Source organism: Thunnus albacares, chromosome 20 (assembly GCF_914725855.1).
Source record: "Thunnus albacares chromosome 20, fThuAlb1.1, whole genome shotgun sequence".
NCBI lineage: Eukaryota > Metazoa > Chordata > Actinopteri > Scombriformes > Scombridae > Thunnus > Thunnus albacares.
The window spans coordinates 22,888,276-22,908,646 of NC_058125.1; the positions used below are offsets into that span (position 1 = coordinate 22,888,276).

The window sequence follows — 20,371 nt, forward strand, 5'->3', positions numbered from 1 at the left end:
TTCCGGTAGTGTGCGCGCAAGCGTAAAGGAAGGCGGGGCAAAACATCCAAAAAATAAACAAAAAATGCTTATTTAAATTAATTAGAAAGCAGTAATTTTTGACTTGTTATCTCATAATTTTGACTTATGATGATTATTTTTATTTTTATCATTTCCAGTGGTAGAAATGACAAAAATAAATGTACAGTGAGTACATGTGTGAGTAAATGTACAATAAAGACTTATATAAATATTAAAAAAATCTCATTAAAGAAAACAAAATAGCGATAAAAAAACAACAACAGGGGGATAAAGAAAAAAAAAACCCAAAGACGAAACCACTACATTTACTCAAGTACTGCATCTTGTACTGTTTATGTTTATTTCGAACATGTAACAAATAAGTAAAAGACACAAAAACAAAACAAGAATAACAAATAAAATGAATGGTAGACATATACTGCGAACTCTCAATAAACAAATTCTCATAAACAACATAAATAAATATTACATGCCCGAAAAGAAGTGGGAGGAAATATACACTTACATGGTCTTACCCCATCCTAATAGCTCAATTAACTAATAAATAATAATATTTATGTATTTATACTTCCACTCCTCTACATTTCAGAGGGAAATATTGTACTTTCTTCTCCACTATATTTATTTGACAGCTTTAGTTGCTTTTCAGATGAAAATAATATAATGGATAATATAACAATTTATTTTATGGGGTTGTGTACCCTTTAAAATGTACTTCATCATTAATGAAGATATTCTGAAATTAAGTGTTTTTTTAATTAATGGAAAAAATAAGAAAAAAAAAAACCAACACTGATTTAGAGAAATGTATTTGATTTGTTTATTTAACGTACACATATCATGCAGAAAGTGAGAGGCGTCTCATTGGTCCAGTCCGCCTTTGCGCACGGCCCGCAGTCACAGATCTACACATCACACGCGCGCACCATGATTGGCTGCTGTGACGCTGGTGAGTAACATCCACCCGCTTTGAGATCTGCGAAGCTGCGCCATCGTCCCGCTCCGGCGGACTTTTTTTTTCTTCCTCTCCTCTCATACCAGACGAAGGGGCGGAAACGACACATTTCGCTGTAGTCAAGCTAGCGGCTTTGTCTGTATTTTGACAACAAAACCGACACAAACACCGACGTTGTTAGCGTGTATTTAACGAGGCAAAGGTGTCGTTTTATTTCAGTTCGGGTGGAGCTTTTAAGAGCAGTTAGTCATCGGTGAGTTTAATCTTTGCCTTCCCTCCAAACGTGCTGTTTCGGTGACGTTAGCTAGCTGTGAGGTTAACGTGCATCGTTTCAATGAGAATTAAAAACCAGTTGTTGTTAGCCGACACATTATGTGTGACCATAAATAATCATTATAACCGACAGTGTGTTATATTAGTGAGCTAATGGGAAAGCAATATGGAGGAGACAGCAGCTAGCTGAGTCTCTTCGTTTCGAGCCTTTGTCGTGTGTTTTCTTTTTTTCGCTAGCTGATAGGAGCAGCAAAAATATATATATTAGTAAAATCTCTAAATTGAGCATGCAGAGGGTATTTTACACTACGACAATGCTAATTTATAGTGTGTGTAAGCCTGGCTTTATTTTTAGCATCTCCACACCAATGTTAATGATACATGCTGTACGCTGCCGCCAGGTGTTGTTGATGCTGGCAGTAACTGGCACGGCCATAAATACCTGCTCTGTATGCCTCTGCTTTATTATCAATGAATAAAATGACAAATATGAGGTAGCTGACGTGCAATTCTGTTGTTAAAGGTTAACAATGATACATTTTAGTTAGGCCCATATTTTTGTACTCCAAATAAAATACATTTGTAACCCCCTCCCCCCACTTGTACTTTACTTGAGTATTTCCATGTGATGCTACTTTATACTTCCACTCTACTACATTTCAGAGGGAAATATTGTACTTTCTACTCCACTACATTTATTTGACAGCTTTAGTTACTTTTCAGATGAAGATGTGACACAATGGATAATATAACAAGCTTTTAAAATACAACACATTGTTAAAGATGAAACCAGTGGTTTCCAACCTTTTTGGCTTTTGACGTCTTACAAAAAGCAGTGTGTAGTCGGGGTCACATTTCACATGTCTGAGTTGTTAACAGCTCCACCAAATAGTGATTTTTCCCTCTAAACTTCTCACATGCTTTCATTTCAATAAATGTTTAAATGATCCAAAAAACAAAAAAAAAATAGAGAAAAAGTCAAAACTGAAAACAGATTTGTGTATCAGAACTTTGTTTTTTTCTTCTTTCCTCTCCCATCAATCATCTCACGACCCCTCAGATTTATCTGCTGACCCTTTGGAGGGGCCCGACCCCTAGGTTGGGAACCACTGGACTAAACTAGCTAACTATATATAAAGTAGTTGAAACTAGCTCCACCTCCAGCAGCTACAACAGTAACATGCTGCTCTAACACTGATGCTTCACTATTAATAATCTAATGATGTCATATATAATAATATATCAGTCAAAGGGACCAAACCACTACTTTTACTGCAATACTTTAACTACATCAAGTTCATAATACTTATGTACTTTTACTGTAGTAGGATTTTTCATGCAAGACTTTTACTTGTATTGGAGTGTTTTTACATACTTTTACTTAAGTAAAGGATCTGAATTTCTTCCACCACTGAGTGATGGTACATGGGTAACTTTAGGCAATGCAGATTAGGCAGTCTTTTTAAAATATAAATCTATAACTGGGACAGAAACATTATTCATACGATGGGCTATAAAGTTATCAACATAACCAAGTGTATCAAATATCTACTGCTGGTAATCTCCATTGGCTCACATTGTCACCCATGTGTCTTTTCAATAAATCAATAAATCTCAAATTCCAATGCTGTTTTCTCCTCTCTACCACATTGACTCCCGCTCGCTTCCATCATGCAACAATCTTGACGTTGACCAGAGAACCTGCTGGTCCCCAGGTCTACCTGATGAGTATGAGCCTGACTACAGAACCCCCTAACGATGGTCCCACTGTTACAGAAGGTTTTATACATCATTATTTTCTAACATAAATTTCTCTGTATCACTTGTCCTTGTGCGGTAAGGTTTGTGTCGAGTCGAGGAATGAATATACTGATGTGTGTCTACTACATGGCACCATAAATGTTTGTGACCCATTTAAAGCGACACTCAGCAGACTGGTTTCCCATCTAATTGTGAACCAGATAAAGTAAAAACCTTTCCCAAAACACATGTGAAAATGATCTTTTAACCATGTCAATGAATTTGAACGCTTGCAGGCAATAAGCGTTTTTTCAGATTGAAGGCTCAGCAGCAATTAAAAGACCGAGCGTCTTCAGGATCAGTAACTATCTGCTCTTTCCTCCAGCGTCTACCCCGGCAGAGACCAAAATGACTTCGCCTGAGCCGAAGAAGGAAAAGAAGCCAGAAGACGTAGCGGAGGAAGAGGAGGAGGAGGAAGAATACGTAGTGGAAAAGGTCCTGAATCGGCGGGTTGTGAAAGGGAGAGTAGAGTACCTTCTCAAGTGGAAAGGCTTCTCTGAGTGAGTGTTTTTTGGGGAATAGATATTATATATAATACATATGTCTCTGCGTGTATAATAAATGCTTGGTGTATTATGGATTATTCTGGTGCCATTCTGTCTCTTTTCTTACCATTTTTCTATTCATACAGTCCCCCAAATCAAAGAGTGCATTAAAATTATAACCAAGAAAAGAGATACAGGCATATTTAACAGATTAAATTACATAAAAACTGTATTTTTAATGTACTTATGTCGACAGTGAAGATAACACGTGGGAGCCAGAGGACAACTTGGACTGTCCGGACTTGATTGCAGAATTTCTGCAGTCCCAGAAATCAGCACAGGAAGGAAAGAGGAAGGCAGCCGGAGAAGCGGAAGGAGATGACAGTAAATCAAAGAAGAAGAAAGACGAAGTAAGTCCCAGTTCTGTTCTGGAAGCGGTTGGTGAGTCTTACTGGTATTTGTTTGGTTAGGATACAAAAAACAGTAGGCTGAATAACAGCATCTGTCTTCTGTCGCTGTGAAGGGATGAAGAGGGTTCTTGTTCTTCTGTGCAGAGAGCAGCGTCAATGTTTTTTAATAATAATAATGATGATAACTTTATTTGTGTAGCACCTTTCATACAAAAAAAATGCAGCTCAAAGTGCTTTGCAATAAAATAAAGTACATGCACCAAGTGCTTCACATCAAAAAAGACATAAAAAAAACATGTAAATATACATAAGATGGAAAGTAAAACCCACTTGATAATAAACAGAAGATAAAGTGAAAATGCTTCAGTGGTAATTTGACACTTAATAAGCAAAAACTCAGAAAGTATTTCGCCATGTTTACACAGTCTGTAAATCGGCGCCTTGGCGTCTCTGCAGCGATAAGCAAACAGAACCTCCCTCCATCAGACGGACACAGACTCACTTCTGCTGCTCTCACATCTCCAAACACTAACGTCATAATAATAATAATCTACCGGTTGAAAACAATTGATGATGATATCGACTTTAATCTCATTAGACCAGAAAGTTGCGGTGTCGTATTTCGTGATATGATGAGTTTATAATATTAGTTGTATTAAATTGTTTCAGCACAAGAAGATGTTACAGTAAAAGACATATTGATGATTGATTTGGCAACGATAATGACAAATATCGGCTTTTAAATCCCATGTCTTAAGTCTTAAACTCCTTAGACAGAATACTGAGTTCAATTTGAGTAATTGCCAGATGTCGTATTATTCTAAGAGCCCTGAATCACACACAGAGTCTCCAAACCGCGACGAACGAGCACTTATGAAGAGTCGCACTTGAACGCACCATAATGACTACTGACAACCAACACGCAAATTAGCAAATAACTGTCTGTGTTTTTAATCCAGTAAACATTGTGGAAATATAATTAAAGTAGTTTTGACAACAATGTGAATCAAAAAAGTCTCAGAATATGTAAAACTGTTAAACTTTGTGAAGCTTTGCTTTGCTGTTTGAGTCCTTTAACTATAGAAGAGCAAAAGAAAGTTAAGAGTAAAAACATTATTTCATCTACACAGCAACATATAAGCATTTTTTTTGCATCTTTTTGTTGGCAGAGCTGTTTTAAAATATTGCAAAGACAGAATGGTAGAACATAAAACAGCCGTTTTGGTGATTTTAGGCTCCACCTCCACATTTCTATGAGGTCTCAGGTTGAGTCCACGTGTTTCTTCACTGGTCTTGTTTTTAGTCTCATGTGGACTTTCTGCAGACTTCACTCATTATCCTCAACTCATCGCATAACAAATGTGATGCTTTAGTGTTTCAAACTGCTGACACAAGAATATAAAACGCACAAGTATGATCATGTTGAAACAATATTTAAGCATAAAATATTATACAAATATGCAGAAGAAGAAAGTAGGGCTGCAACCAATGATCATTTTTATTGAGTGTTTTTTTTCTGAGCAGAAGTCTAAAATCCCCAAAATATTACATTTACTATAATGTGAGACAATAAAAAGCAGCAGATTCTTCATCCAAACAGACAAAAACAAAAAATGACTCAAATGGTTAATAGATGATCAAAATAGTTACTGATTAACTTTGTCGATCGTCTAATCGTTGCAGCTCTAGAAGAGTTAAGATGGATTAAATGAATATTATTTTTTTAAAGTGACAATAAAGATCCATGAAGTGAGAAATCTGTCTTATCAGGGATTAATGTAGACTTGCAAATCTTACACCTGTTTCGTTTTTTACTGATTAGCATTTAAAATTTATAGATTTCTACAGCTGCACACATAAAACATGCGTATCGCCATGTGGATCCACAACTTCAATATGTCCTAAATATTTAATGTTTTCACAGCAGCAGTGTCCTCGTGTTGATGAGCCCGTTCGTCTCATCTCATATAAATAAACACAGTGACCTTTAAGTAGGTAGTTAGTGTCATGCTGACGTTATGTTCTGTGCTTGACTGAAGTCGTGTTTCGTTCTTTGATTCTCAGACAGAGAAGCTAAGAGGCTTCGCTCGAGGTCTGGATCCAGAAAGGATTATCGGCGCCACAGATTCGACGGGAGAACTCATGTTCCTCATGAAATGGTTCGTACGCCGTCGTATTGCACAATAAGTGCGTGGCAGCTGGTGGAACTTAATTACCTCCAGATGTTCGGGAATTAAAATGCGTCATTAAATATTTGTCTGCATCAAATGCAAGTCTGTTGAATTTGTTTGTTTGTTTTAACAGGAAAAATTCTGACGAGGCTGACCTGGTCCCGGCGAAGGAGGCCAACGTCAAGTGTCCGCAGGTGGTCATCTCGTTCTATGAGGAGCGACTTACTTGGCACTCGTACCCGACTGAGGATGAGAAAAAGGATGACAAAAACTAACACGGGGCAAAGGAAAAGAGAAAAAAGAAACTGTAGTTTTGAACTTCATTGTACTTTGGACAGAGGGGTCTTTGGGGGGTTCGGGGGGGGGGGGGTCGAGGGTGATGATGAGGGCAGAGACAAGCAAGACGCCATCGGACTCATTCGTCTTTTAGTGTAGTGTCACTTCATTTGATTCTGCTTTTATCTGGATATAATCTAAATGTATATATACGCTTCAGGTTTGCCTAACGAGACACAGCCCAACACAAACGTCAGTGTTACATTTTCAGTCATGTCTTAAAGGTGCAGTACGTAGAATTCAGCAGCGTCTAGCGGGACGGACTCGGCAGAAACGGATAATATAATTATGTTTTAATTAGTGTATAATAAGAATGACTGTGTTTTTATTACCTTTACAACGAGCCCTTATATCTACAGAGAGAGCGGGTTGTCTTCCACGGAGCCCGCCATGTTGCTACGGTTGCCCAGAACAGACAAACACTGGCTCTAGATTTTGCGTTTTTCGGCCGCCGTAGATTCTCTAGACGCCACTAAATCCTTCACGCTGCACCTGTAAGAGTTGCTCGACTACTTCGGTATCATCTTCTCGTTTACATTCGATGCAGTGCTCGATCATCTTGCTATGACATCGTATCAGCTTGGTGATGTTTTTATTTTCATCAGTGTGCCATAATTCTTCTTCTTCTTTTTTAAAAACTTGGGACATTGGTGCTTTTGAGGGCAAAACTGTGTTCATCTTAGATATTTCCTTAGGACTTGTTTGTTGTACAGTTATGAACCCTTTTCAGTGGTTAATTTGGTCCTTGGTAATCTTCGTAGTGTTTTTCATGTCTTGCTTGTCGGTTTTGGAGAATAAACCACTTTTTGTTACCGTGCTGTTTCACGCTGGTGTCACTTTTAATATAACAGGATCGTTACCTTTTGGTTCTGGTTCCTCTCACTCCTGCAGGACGTTTCCAAGAAGCAGATTTACAAAAATTACTGTAGAGCTGCAGCGATTAATCGCCAACTATTTTGATAATCAATTTGAGTCATTTTTTTAAAGAGAAAAGACAAATTCTCTGGTTCAAGCCTCTAAAATGTGAATATTTTCTGCTTTCTTTAGTCTTCTATGACAGTCTTTGAGTTGTGGACGTCTCTGGGAAACTCTGATCAACATTTTCTGGACCAACTAATCGATTAAAACAAAATAATCGTTAGTTGCAGCCTTAAATTACTGTAACAAATCCAAACTCGGAGTTCCCCCCGAACATCTGAGAGCTCAACTTATTTGGATAACTGGCTAAACAAGTTCCCGTCGTACAGCACAACGCACACCATGACAACTAGAGCACAAGAGTCACAGGTGAAAATAAAAACACTTTATTAATCAATAAAAACAATTCTTGATTGCCAGCAAATATCTCAAAACAGAGGGAACTACATCCAAACTCAAAAGCAGAGGGTGAGACTGTTATGGAGACATTTGACAAACTACATAAATCATAACAAACACAAACATGGAAATATTTACATAACAAGACAGACAAAAAAAAAAAAGAAAAAAAAGAAAAGTGCACTAAGTAGTAGCTGTACTAAATAGTCGGTGTTGCACTGGGTTACACTGAGGTGAATGTTAACCAGTTTCATGCCTGAATATCACATTTAATGAGGACATTTCTCCTTTCAAAAACTATTTTTGGACATCATCTTAATGTGTTGAGTTCTGTTCAGCCTCTTGTAAATATTCGAGCCTATTAAGTGCTATCTCAGCTGCAACAATTGACCTATTTTTTTTATTTTATTTTATTTATTTTTTTTAAAAGGGTGATGTAGTACATGTACTGACGGAACTTCATTCAAATAGATAATAGCACTTCTACTTTGAGAACGTTTTATTTTTTCCTTCGGTTCTCAAAACCTTTTTAAAGTGAAAGATAACGAGATTGTGTGGAAAATAAAGGCATTTGAATCAAAGTGGCCACAACACACACAGTCGTTTCACACATTCAAAAGTACCTTTTTTTTGTTGTTTGTTTTTTCTTTTTTAAACATTTCTCATTTAACAACTTGGCTCACTTTGTCATCAACACAAAAAACTTTGAACATAGGACTTGTAATATTTAAGCCAACAGCTCGGCTTTTACAGCAGTTAAAAAAAAAAACAATTTAAAAAAAAAAAAAAAAAAAAAAGTTGGGTAACGTTGGCAAATTGAGTTACTTAAGAAGGGAAATCGCTACACCACAGCGACAGCCGAGCCTGCTTCAAGTTAATGTTGAAACAAACAAAACAAAAAAAACAAAAACGGGGCACCCAAGAGGAAGAAGAAAAACAAGATATGATCAATAACTTTGATCTGTGACAAGCCTGGTGGGTTTGATCACAGTAATCTCTCTCTCCTCCTGAAGCTCCCGGCCCATCATCACACTTATCTTGAATTCTCCTCTTGTGATTTACAGGCTCTGCTCAAAAGTTTCTCCAAAAAAAAAAAAAAAAAAAAAAAAAAAAAAAATTCAAAACAGAAGGTGTAGACTTCTACATAAAGCTGATGTGGCTAGACCTATAACCTTGCTTTATACTACAGATTATGAACAGTTAATAAGAGCCTTCCCTAAACGCAGCTCCCGTTATTTAAACCTGCAGCGAAGGAATAGCGACAGACACGGCAAAATGCATATAGCCAAGCCTTTTAAAGACAAATTACAGTGCTATGTATAATTTATAAGGAAGTTGATACATTTTGCAATGCAGTGTGCCTCTTCCCTAAAAAAAAAAAAAAAATAAAATAAAATAAAAAATAACATCCATCTGCTCCTCTCGCAGGACTTCCAACCTTTCAGGGCCTCTTTTAGCAGTGGCCAGCCCGGGAACACACACCCGTGCTCTCTCTCTATCGCTCTCTCTCTATTTATCTCTCTATTTATCTCTCTCTCTCTCTCCGCCTCCGACTCCTTCTTGTCTCAACATCCTACTTCCCGCAACCTCCGTTTTCTCTTTAGGGCCTTCTAAAACTCAGACGCCGCCGACAGACTGACTCGAATAACTGTCGATAACAAAACCTACAGAATTAGAGTGCAGTGTTTGTTTGAGCGTTGTTGTTTTTTTTTTTTTTGTTTTTTTTTTTTTAAAGATGTATACAGATCAAATGATGATGCACCAAATACAACCTTTGGTTAGTACAGGTGTTAATGGCATCCTAAAAAGATGGACTTTCCTTTAGCCTTTGGTATCTAAAGTCTCACAACCATAGATGCTGCCTGAAGAACTTAAAAGCCTCAGTGACTTCTGACAATCACTAAAAGTCTCCAGGGTGGGATGTGATCTGGTAGTCCTTTAAAACCTTCGGTGCATAGGTATTCCAACCATCCTTGTTGACAGTGTTTGTTTTTTTTTTTACTCCCACATTTCTTGACACCAGTCCCCTTCTTTTTCTTTTTATTTTTTTAACCCCTTACACAACCGACAAATCTTCTCCATCCTCTGTGGTTTTGGTGCAAAAGGATCAAGAGCAGCTAACATTTTTCTAATAGCTCATTTTATGTCCTTTTATATCTCCCCCTCTTCTCCTTGCTTGTTTTCCCCCCTTCTAAATAATGAAATATCAGTACTCACACGAGGAGCTACTTCTGCTTCAAAAGTTGTTTCCAGGGGGGGGAAAAAAAAAAACGTAGGAACAGAATGAAAAGGGAAAAACGAATGCAGGAAGAGTAGCCAACAATGCCATTTTTCTACTCACCAGAATCTTCTTAAAGGAAAAAAGGACATCTCTCTTGCATCTGCAGAAATCTTTCTTATTGATTTAGCAAAGTGAAAGAATAAACAGCAGTTTGCCCCCCCTCACTTCTTTTTGTCTTTTTGTTTTTTCTCGGGCTTACGATTCTGCTCTGCAGTTGTCATGCCTCGGGGCATGATCAGCACGCTGCCGTCGGCGCTGTACTGGAGCGAGTACTCGCTGGGCGGGTAGGGCCGGCCCTCCTCGTCCCGTAGCTGTGTGAACACCTCTTGGTACAGACTCTGCATCTTCTGCTTCATCTGCCGGATGGAACGGATGAACTCCATCTTCTCCTTCAGTAGACGGGCCTTGTCGCGCCTCAGGTCTTGGACGCCCTGCTCCAGGTTTATGATGGTGTCCAGCTTGCGCTTGCGGCAGTTCTGTGCCGCCATCTTGTTCTTGCCGCGCCTGCGGATGTCGCGGATGAGTGCTAGCTGGGGTTCGCTCAGGTGGTGCTTGGCTAGGAGCTCGTTGAACTCCTCCACGGGCAGGTTGATGATCTTCTCGTTGGAGAAGGGGATCTTCATGGCCCGGGCTCGGCGTTCATCGCGACTCGAGTGCTTGTCGAGTAAGTCCTGAGGAGGCTGAAGCTTTGAGCTCTGTTTGTCCCGGACAGTCTTCTTGCCGGTTGAAATGGGGAGCTCCGGGTGCTCTGAGAACGCGGAGGACAGCGGCAGGTTATAGGTGTGATTGTGGCTGATGCTGTCGAGCTGAGGGAGGCTGTGGAACTGGGAGGGGTCCTGATAGCTCATACGGCAGAGCTTGCTGTACCCGGGCTGGTAACCGCCAACAGCGCCTTCCTCTGGCTCCACAGTGGCCACCTCAGAGTCAGTGCTGTACCCCACAGCTCCCTCCTCTGAGAACGTGGCAGAGGTTGAAGAGGAAGAAGCTGCGGAGGAGCAGGACGTCTCGGAGCTGCTCGGGGAAGCCGGGCTGTGGCTGGAGTCCAGGGAAAGACCGGAATCTGAGTCGAGCTCGTCCTCCAACTGGGAAGCCTGAGCCTGGCTGAAGCCCTCCTCCATGGCGAGGTCCAGCAAGCTGATCTCGTCGAGCATGGACTCCTCCAGCAGGGTGCTGAACGGATCCGGCAGGATGGGCGTGGATGTGACGTTGTTACTGGAACTGTTGATGTGTGGTGGGAGAAAGATCCCGGTCAGGTTAGTGGCTCCGAACGTGGAGTTGATGTTGGTGGAGTTGCTGGAGGACACTCTGAGCATGGTGGTTCTCGGGGTGATGCTGCCAGAGTCTAACTGGGTGTTGAAAATCTGTGGGAAGTCTTGGCTGCAGCTGGGGAGGGAGGCCTGGTGAAGGCTGACATCCTGGTTTATCGGTGTGGAGCGAGTAGAAAGTTCAAAGTTTCCCACCGGGTTTGACTCGGTTGTCCCGCTTGTGTCGCTGCCGCTGCTGGAGTTGGTGCTGTTCACTTCCATTGCCTTTAAACACAAAGATGTTGTTTTTATTATTGGGAAATCTACCTTTTCTCAAATTATAATACATGTTTTTATGCTTCATAATTACGAGATATATAAGTATTTCATTGTTTTGAACTTTGAATCTCTCAGTTCCAAACAAACTAATATTAATACTGTCAGGACAGATAAATACATCCCACAGTTTCAAGAAGAGCTATAATGTTTTTTTAAAGAAGCAGACATACTTGTAGCTCCATGATGGCCATGATGTCTTGCCACTGCTGCTCCAGGTCTAACTGTGGTTCTGCTGGGGGCAGCTGTGGAGCCACTGGGAGGCCCTGAGATGTAGAAGGAACTTCTTCAGTGGAAGCTGATATTTCTGGAGTGACGACCGGGGCTGGAAACTGATCGAAAATGTTGTGCACATTAAATAAAAACTCTGATAATTTTACTGTTTTCCACAGCAAACGTCATATAAACAACATTTTAAACAAAAAATTATATGTTTTTACCTCGGATTCTTCTCCAAAAGGGAAAGTGGCCTCTAACAGACGTAAGCATTCCTGTAGAGACAGTGACGTCTGTGAGCCAAGTCCTGGGAGCTGAGTAACAACAACAACAACAACAACAACAAAAGGTACAGATTAAGTCAAAAATTCTTCTCATTCTTTTCATAAACTGCAAATACAAACTCTGTGTGAGTATCTCTGTATTGACAAAAGTACGATCTCTTCATTAAGACAATCAAATTCCAGCCTCAACATCATCATCTGAGTCAAGTTCCAGGAAGCATATCTCCAGGCCTCAGAGCCGGTAGACCAGCAGATCTTTGTTCTCTAACATAGAAAAAAAACTACTTGTTTGGGAAATGTATCGATATTGACGAGTTAACTCGTCCTTTACATTTTTAGTGTTGTTGTTTTGTGTCTTGAACACGGCTTGTAGATTTCAATGTTCGAAACTGACAAATGTTCTTAATCTGACAGAAGTTTTCTCTCGTTTTGTGTTTTCACCGCCGCTTGACTGCTGCAATCAACTCACAGCTTTCTGGTTCATGTGATAGAAAATAAAGATAATACAATCATGCTTTTAATCAGTTTAAGTAAAAAAGAAAACAAAAACAAGCCTAGGTCAAAACCTAGTAACCTTGTATATGGCTGGACCGATCGTCTATGGTCAATGTGTGAAATTGTGGCCAGTTTGTTACTGGGACAGTCAGTGGTCGTGGTCCCAGTAATATTTACTGAAGTAGCATCACGACATGGTTAAGCTATGTTTGAGTAATAAAAAGGTTATAAACGCAGCTGCAAGAACAATATTTTCCTCTCATATCTTGGATGTTTGATTTGGAAGAGAACTGATTTTATTTAATTATAACTATTCTAATTATTATCTAATTATTATTAAGTCCCACTGCTCCTTCATCGGTTTCACTCAGCTGATGTCTCTGGTTTTTCACTCTGCATTGAGTGTTTTGTCACAGTGATTATTTGGGGTTTAACTCCTTCATGCCTCTGTGCACCTTTTTTCCCGGTAAAGGAGGCTGCGGTGAGAAAGTTTTTACAGCATTTTGGATGCAATTTCAGAAAGCTTATCTCCGCCTGGTTACATTTAAATCAAGCGCACCTGCAGAGCGGACACCCCACACTAAACTGATACAGCAGCTTTTGAGTTGTATGTTTTACCTGCAAGACTTGTGTTTTAATGCCGTTGTTCATCGTTTGTGATGTGAAAACGTCAGAGAAATAAAACGTTTGCATCCTGATGTTAGTTCAGTTTTAAAATCCAAACACACTGTGGAACGTCTCTCCTGCCGGCTGCTGACAGCGTTGTCAGCTGGAGAGTCGATCACACTGGGCGGTACAGGAGGAGACGCAGAGACGCTGGTGCGCGTATGTTTAAACAGAAGTTTAGCCGACTTCACTGCATTTAACACCAGAGCTGAGAGTTCGGAGCAGAAACACAGCTTCCATCATCTCGCACCGATTCATTTTGAAAGAGTAACAGCCAATTGGGAAACTCCAACAAGGCTCGCCGACCAATGAGGTAACTTAATCACTCACTCACGGACAACCGTGGTTTTAGGGCTGACCCTGATGTTGCGGTACAGCCAGAAACATCATAGATGCTACTCATGTGTGCGCCAACGTTTTAACAATGATTACATTTAAATGGAGAACTCCACCAATTTCACATATCAAAGTATGTTTACAGGTATTAGGGAGTGTTACTGCATCTGTCTACCAAAGGAAGGAATCTCTGTGTGTATGTATGTCCTTCACGAATCTCTTGAACCGTTCATCCGATCAACGCGACACTTGGCGGGTATATGGCTGGGGACCCAAGGGAGTGCAGAGTCGGATTTGGTGCAATTTGGACACACAATTATAATATAACTATAAAAAACTATACGATATTAATAAACTTTGAATAAACCAGCGATCATTGAGCCTCTCCGCTCTGTGCAGGGACAGGGCGGAGCTTCACGCCTCTGCCGACTGACTCCAGCCTGTCGAGGAGAACAGAGGCGAGGCGTGAAGCGAGTCAGAGAAAAGCAAGCACAAAAAACAGCTTTTAATCAAGAACGGACACTCTGACCCCGTGGCTAGACAGAAAGCGCAGCGTTAGCAGCACGTTCAGCAGATCATCAGCGAGTTACTACACAGGAGGCATTCAGGTACATTGTTACGTGTAGGTCATCCATGTTTTGGAAGCGCTCAGAGCCCAATATACAATAACCGGCAGTTCAAAACCAGTTTGTCTCATATGTTCTGAGACTGTGGCGACTGTGAAGCGCCACTACAGACAAAGCACAATTCTTTGGAGCAAACATACCCACTAATATCCGAACTGAGGGCACAAGAACGATGTAAGAGCCAAATATGATCGATCCACTTTATTTTAGGATGCACGTTATTTTAATTTTAAATGCAGCCCTTATTTTAGGCCACCTGAAATGAGAAAATAACATTTATTTAATATAGAATAACTGAACTAGTATATGAAAATAGTTCAGTATAGTAGTTCATCACTTGAGTCAGCGTCGGTTGGGGCTGACGATGACAAGTTTGAACATGATATAAATCTGAGGGTGTGGAGTTAGAAAGACGTGAGGTTACCAGACCTCTGTAGCTCCTCGTCTCTGCTGGAGGCTAACAGCTCCAGGCTACATTAGCTGCTACTAGCATAACACACCTAAATCCGAGTGAATCCAGTAGAGCTACATTCTGGGTAATGTAGGTGCCAGGTTTTGACAATAAAGAAGAATGTATGGAATAAAGAAAGATGATATCCCTGGGTCTGCTGCATGGATTAGCTCATCTCTTTAAACTGTCCATCGTAAGTCTGACGATGTTACAGGAGCGTAGAGCTGCAACGCTTAGAAAAATAATCTGCAACTATTTTGATAATTGATTAATCTTGTGTGTCATTTTTAAAACAAAAAAGCCAGACATTTCTCAGTTCCAGCTTCACTAAATGGAATAATTTTGGAATTTTGGATGATCATTAGTTGCAGCCATGTAGAAGTGCGATGCTAAAGCTATGTGCTAACTATGCAGCAGCTATACAGGGACTACAGAAGAACAGAATGGGCACAAATGACAACAGGTTTATCATTACCTTCATTTTTAAAATCTTTTTTTGGCTATGATGAGGATATAAAATATTCCCCATTTGCATTTGTCACATCAGCATTGCTGTAAATGTCACTAACTCTGAGCGGCCATTGTCTTTGTTGTCAAGCTCTGAAATAAATGTTACGCTGTAATATCACAACTTGGTAAAATGAGGTTGTTTAAGGTTTTATAGCTCACTAAAACTTAAAAGTATTCCTACATCAGACTGCAACAGCTTGATCTTACCGACCACCGTTATAAGTGAACATAATTCTTCAACCCGCAATGTTTTTAGGGCAAAAGGTGAAAAAGAAGTAACTGGAAGTGTCTCTGCATGAATAAAAACAAAATGATCTTTTATCACCAGTGTGCTGCTCCCAAGTTTCCATTTTCTTTTTATGTAGTACAAAGCAGTTTAACGTCCCACCTCCCACATGACAAGACAAGAAGATAAAAGAGGGCCGATCGGTCTACAAACCTGCTCTGGAATGCTCTCTCCAGTCTCCCCGTCCACTGGCTGAGCTCCTTGTAAATTCACTCCATTTCTCCAGCTCTCTTGTTCCTCATTCCCGTCTTTGTTCTCTGGTGGGTTGGGCTTCTCCTCCTCACTCTCCTTCTGACGGTTGCTGTAGTTGAACACTTCTCTTCCTGCACCAAGGTCGATGTCCTGTCGCCATAGGATGTCAATCAAGTCAATGTCCTGGAAAAACAGATTGCAACCATTGAAAAATGGCCCTGTATACAGAGAGAAGGTATTTTAATAACCAGGTATTGTTTAGGTGTGAAAAGTATTAAACTCATACTGTAGCAAGGTACAAATGAAACTCCACATATTTAGACTATGTATGACTGAATTTATCTACTTATTTGTGATAATAAGTTCGTACTTATACTGTTTATCTTTCAGACAACAAGGTTGGATCATTATTTCGTTACAGTCGATCATTTTTGGAAGGCGAGGGGGGCAGATCATGTAATAGAAATGTAGTCAGATGATGCAACCATGACATAAACACTTTGGCATGGTAGTTATCATGTGACCAAAAATAAGTCTCGCTTCATTACAGTCCAACAATGGCTTTGTGTGACCCCTAACAACACTGTACCACTGTGACCATTCTGTGTCAGTGTTCTCAGATCATTTAAAGTTAAATTGAAAAATAATCTCCGGCAAAAAAAGCACTTTCACGTTGAAATTTGTGCCGTTTTAAGAGTTGAAGCTACGGCGGATGGGTTGCTGTGCATTTCAAACTTGCATTCTGATGAACAAGATATATGTGATCAGAATCACAGCTGTGATGAATCTGACACAACTGGTTTGACTAAAAATATCAGACACTGATAAAAGACCAAGGGTGTGGGCCATGAATGATATTGGTGTGAAATGTCACCTAAAATTAGATTATACTTCATTTTTAGGACTGTTTACTCGTGTTTTTTACGCTGCCGTACGCTAAATCTTAATGAAACTCTTAAAAAGAAAACAACAGTAGCAGATTGATTGATTTAAGTTGCCACAAGGTGTTTTGAGAAAGAAAAGGTTTTTCTATATGACTGATTTGTGTTATTGTTGGTGGCTACTTGGCTTCTGATGAGCTCCACCTGAAAAACTCAAAACATTTACATCCAATGTTTAATTTCTCAACTGTTTTAACCTAAAAATACAAGATAAACTCCTCAAAATAATGAATGGCGGGTTACAATGATGACAAAAAGCATGTGTCAAAAGTAGGTTTGCCCCCTCTTTTTGACAGATAGTCCCCAGGTGTTAGCAGGCAGAAACAAGCTGCAGTACCTCTTTGGTGAGGTCGTCGTTGCCATCCCTGCTTTCTTGCTCCTGGTTGCCCTCTGGGGCCACGGCTCCCAGGCTGCCGTCCGCTGCGTTCAGGTTGTACGTGGATTCAGATGCTCCACTTCCTCCCCTCATGGCCGGGGTAGCGTCAGGGTTGTTAACGTCCTCTAGGCCGGCCCCATTGTCCAGGGTGATGCTGGGGCTGGACTGGCTGCTGGCGGACACCACAGTCTCAGAGTCACGATGCACTAGCCAGGTGTTGAGCTCGGTACTGGGCACAGAGAGGCGATCCAGCTGTCGCACCTGGTTCAGCAGCCGCCGAGTGGTGAAGAAATGGTCCAGGTCCACACTCTTTGGATGGATGCCATAGCCGTCCAGCGTGTTGCGCAGGTTGTGAAACTGTGTCTGGGTGTAGGCTGAGCTAGGGCCCAGGATGATCTCTCTCAGTGGGGGCAGCTGATTGCTTAGATAGGTGTCAACGTCCACCCGCACCCCAATGAGACTCAGAAGGATGGTGAACTGAATCAGGCCCTCTGTGAAGTACTTTTTCAGGTAAAGCATTTCTTTACAAAGGAACAAAAGGTGAAAGTAAAAAATAAAAACAAAAACGGGGCCAACTAGCTTGGATCAATACTTCTGTACAAGACTGAGATAGACACATGAAAAACAGTTTAAGATAGTCAGGGGGAAGGGTCTTCAGCAAACAAGTTTTAAAGATGTTTAAGATCCAAGCTGGGGTTTCCACTTCTGAGAGAGTCCAGTTTGTGTTCAAAGCTTTGTTCTTCATAAGGTTCTCGTCTTCCAGTTCCTGACAAGAGTGAGAAATTACATTTTATTGCTCCACTTTAGAAATACAGTCCTTTCAGCCTTCAGACACCACACAAGTCTTATTACCTACCTAACATTTGCATTAAGCACATGTTTATGGAGAGAAAATCAGGACTTGCTAGCCCACTGCAGCCACTCCTCCATCCTCCCCAGACTAGAGAGAAGTGATGTCGGCTCGCAGGAGAGATGATGAACACCCTGCTATAGGCTTCACCCCACCCTTGACAGGACAACTACTTCTTGTGGGTGCTGCTGAAGGTGAATGAGGGAGTCGAGGCTGGCTGGGTGGCTAGCTCAACGGCAGGCGGCAGGCAGGGTCCCTCCCTCCTCCTATCTTCGTCCTTATGACGTTAACCGTTAGCTACCTTGTGTGTTTTGACACCCGGCTGCTTCTATCACACACGTATAATCACCTTCTTACACAAAATATGTCTTTAATTGTAAGATAACTTGCTTTTCTGTTCACCGTAGAAAAGTGACAGGTACCCGTCTACTAGCATCAAACAATCTCCCTAGCAACAAGTGGTGAAAAGATGGCTGACACATCGAGCAGCCAATCACGGAGCTCAAACGAACCAACGACACATGACTCCAGATATTCCCAGCCAATAGAAATGAAGGGTGGGTGGGGCTTAAAGAAATGCTAAACTACTATTGGAACTCCAAAGCCTAAATACGTTGCTAGCCGTGCGAGCTAGTTTGCTGCTAATAACCGTTCAACTACTTTAAAAAGTGACTAATATCACAAACAAGACGTATTACTGCATCCGGTGACACACACATAAACACTACCAGCTTGTCTGTGTGTCCGCTAACGTTATCTTATGACAAATCACTAAAATCCACGCATCCGTTTACGCATTAGTTAAATGAAAACCTGATATTAATACTTACGCATGAAGACAATTGCAACTCATGCCCCCCCAAAAAAAGTCCACTATGACCTACCTAAAAACTGTAATTAAAGTCCCGATTCATTAACAGCTCCACAGTTGTTGTCCGATATTGCATTCTCCAGCCTTTCCTCATTGAATGGCCCACCATGACTTGCAGAATTGCTAGCTGGCCCGGCTAGCCGCTAGCAGCACCGCTTGACACCAAAACACGCTTTCACACAGCGCATGCGCAGAACATTCTAGTAAGGCAAGCTTTCATCAGCCGACTGAAAATCCCCTGAATTATATTACACAAGATTATACCAATAAAATAAGTCTTATTTTAAGATCTTATGTGGCAAACAGTGGTGGAAGAAGTGTTCATATCTTTTATTTAAATAAAAGTACATCGATGTAAAAATACTCTATTAAAAGTTAAAAGTCCTGCATGAAAAATACTACTTAAGTTAAAGTACAAGTATTCTCAGCTTGATGTCGTTAAAGTTTTGCAGTAAAAGTACATAAGTATTATGAGCTTGATGTAGTTAAAGTATTGTACTAAAAGTAGTGGTTTGGTCCCTTTGACTGATATATTATTATATATGACATCATTAGATTATTAATACTGAAGCATCAATATTAGAGCAGCATGTTACTGTCGTAGCTGCTGGAGGTGGAGCTACTTTATATACAGTTAGCTAATTTAGTACATTGGTTCCCAACCTAGGGGTCGGGCCCCTCCAGAGGGTTACCAGATAAATCTGAGGGGTGGTGAGATGATTAATGGGGGAGGAAAGAAGAAAAAAACAAAGTTCTGATACACAAATCTGTTTTCAGTTTCTGGACTTTTTCTCTAATCTTTGATTTTTGCTAAAATATTGGATCATTTAAACATTTATTGAAATGAAAGCATGTGAGAAGTTTAGAGGGAAAAATCACTATTTGGTGGAGCTGTTAACAACTCATAGACATGTGAAATGTGACCCCGACTACACACTGCTTTTTGTAAGACGTTAAAAGCCAAAAAGGTTGGAAACCACTGGTTTCATCTTTAACAATGTGTTGTATTTTAAAAGCTTGTTATATTATCCATTGTGTCAAATCTTCATCTGAAAAGTAACTAAAGCTGTCAAATAAATGTAGTGGAGTAGAAAGTGCAATATTTCCCTCTGAAATGTAGTAGACTAGAAGTATAAAGTAGCATCAAATGGAAATACTCAAGTAAAGTAAAAGTACCTCAAAATTGTATTTAAGTACAGTACTTGAGTAAATGTACTTAGTTACTTTCCTCCACTGCCCACTGGTAATATTACACAAATTATACCGATAAAATAAAGATTTAAAAAGTACATTGCAGAATTTAGACTCAAGACTTTTAGATATTTTATAATTGTACATACATAAAAGCATTCATTTAATTTTTGAGTCACAAATATTATTTTACACTATTACTATAAGTATACAATACAACACTTTTCAGATTCTGATTAATTTCATATTCATAAGCCCAAATTATTCAAAATAAAACCCATCTTATGAATTATTCATAATAGACTTTGGAAGTTACATAAAGTCTCTTCATCTTACCTGTAATAAAAAATGTCCTGCTGAAAGATATTTAAGTAGGATAACAATGCTTTATTTTTATCCTCCCACAAGAATTATTTGTGTTTTATTCACAATGTAATAAGGTAAGTAATTC

General features: G+C 40.1%; 2 protein-coding genes across 4 annotated transcripts; one reads left to right on the forward strand and one right to left on the reverse strand.

Moving 5' to 3' along the window:
- Positions 1-1,013: 1,013 nt before the first annotated feature.
- cbx1b (chromobox homolog 1b (HP1 beta homolog Drosophila)) lies at positions 1,014-7,264 on the forward strand. Of its 2 annotated transcripts, XM_044337188.1 has the most exons (6): positions 1,018-1,229; positions 2,946-3,028; positions 3,375-3,549; positions 3,791-3,944; positions 6,009-6,103; positions 6,249-7,264. In XM_044337188.1, the coding sequence occupies exons 2-6, from the start codon at positions 2,974-2,976 to the stop codon at positions 6,388-6,390; spliced, it is 621 nt and encodes a 206-aa protein (XP_044193123.1). In that variant the 5' UTR covers positions 1,018-1,229; positions 2,946-2,973; the 3' UTR covers positions 6,391-7,264. The 2 variants fall into 2 exon arrangements, with proteins under 2 accessions (XP_044193124.1, XP_044193123.1); XM_044337189.1 differs by lacking the exon at positions 2,946-3,028 and having other exon boundaries at positions 1,014-1,229.
- A 475-nt stretch (positions 7,265-7,739) lies between these two features.
- On the reverse strand, positions 7,740-18,925 carry nfe2l1b (nuclear factor, erythroid 2-like 1b). 2 transcript variants are annotated; one of them, XM_044337687.1, is made up of 6 exons: positions 18,743-18,925; positions 16,970-17,774; positions 15,653-15,874; positions 12,070-12,159; positions 11,803-11,961; positions 7,740-11,578 (listed from the first exon to the last, which is right to left on the reverse strand). In XM_044337687.1, the coding sequence occupies exons 2-6, from the start codon at positions 17,525-17,527 to the stop codon at positions 10,211-10,213; spliced, it is 2,397 nt and encodes a 798-aa protein (XP_044193622.1). In that variant the 5' UTR covers positions 17,528-17,774; positions 18,743-18,925; the 3' UTR covers positions 7,740-10,210. The 2 variants fall into 2 exon arrangements, with proteins under 2 accessions (XP_044193622.1, XP_044193624.1); XM_044337689.1 differs by lacking the exon at positions 18,743-18,925 and adding an exon at positions 17,865-18,736.
- Between the last annotated feature and the right edge of the window lie 1,446 nt (positions 18,926-20,371).

What these genes read in the sequence shown, in the direction of transcription:
- nfe2l1b (XM_044337687.1), bottom strand. Translation starts at nt 17,527, where the DNA reads ATGCTTTACCTGAAAAAGTACTTCACAGAGGGCCTGATTCAGTTCACC. An exon ending in ACGACGACCTCACCAAAGAG is followed by an intron (nt 15,875 to 16,969) that starts GTACTGCAGCTT and finishes CTGTTTTTCCAG; the next exon opens with GACATTGACTTGATTGACAT. An exon ending in GAGAGAGCATTCCAGAGCAG is followed by an intron (nt 12,160 to 15,652) that starts GTTTGTAGACCG and finishes GTTGTTACTCAG; the next exon opens with CTCCCAGGACTTGGCTCACA.
- cbx1b (XM_044337188.1), top strand. Translation starts at nt 2,974, where the DNA reads ATGAGTATGAGCCTGACTACAGAACCCCCTAACGATGGTCCCACTGTT. An exon ending in AAGTGGAAAGGCTTCTCTGA is followed by an intron (nt 3,550 to 3,790) that starts GTGAGTGTTTTT and finishes TTATGTCGACAG; the next exon opens with TGAAGATAACACGTGGGAGC. An exon ending in CAAAGAAGAAGAAAGACGAA is followed by an intron (nt 3,945 to 6,008) that starts GTAAGTCCCAGT and finishes TTTGATTCTCAG; the next exon opens with ACAGAGAAGCTAAGAGGCTT.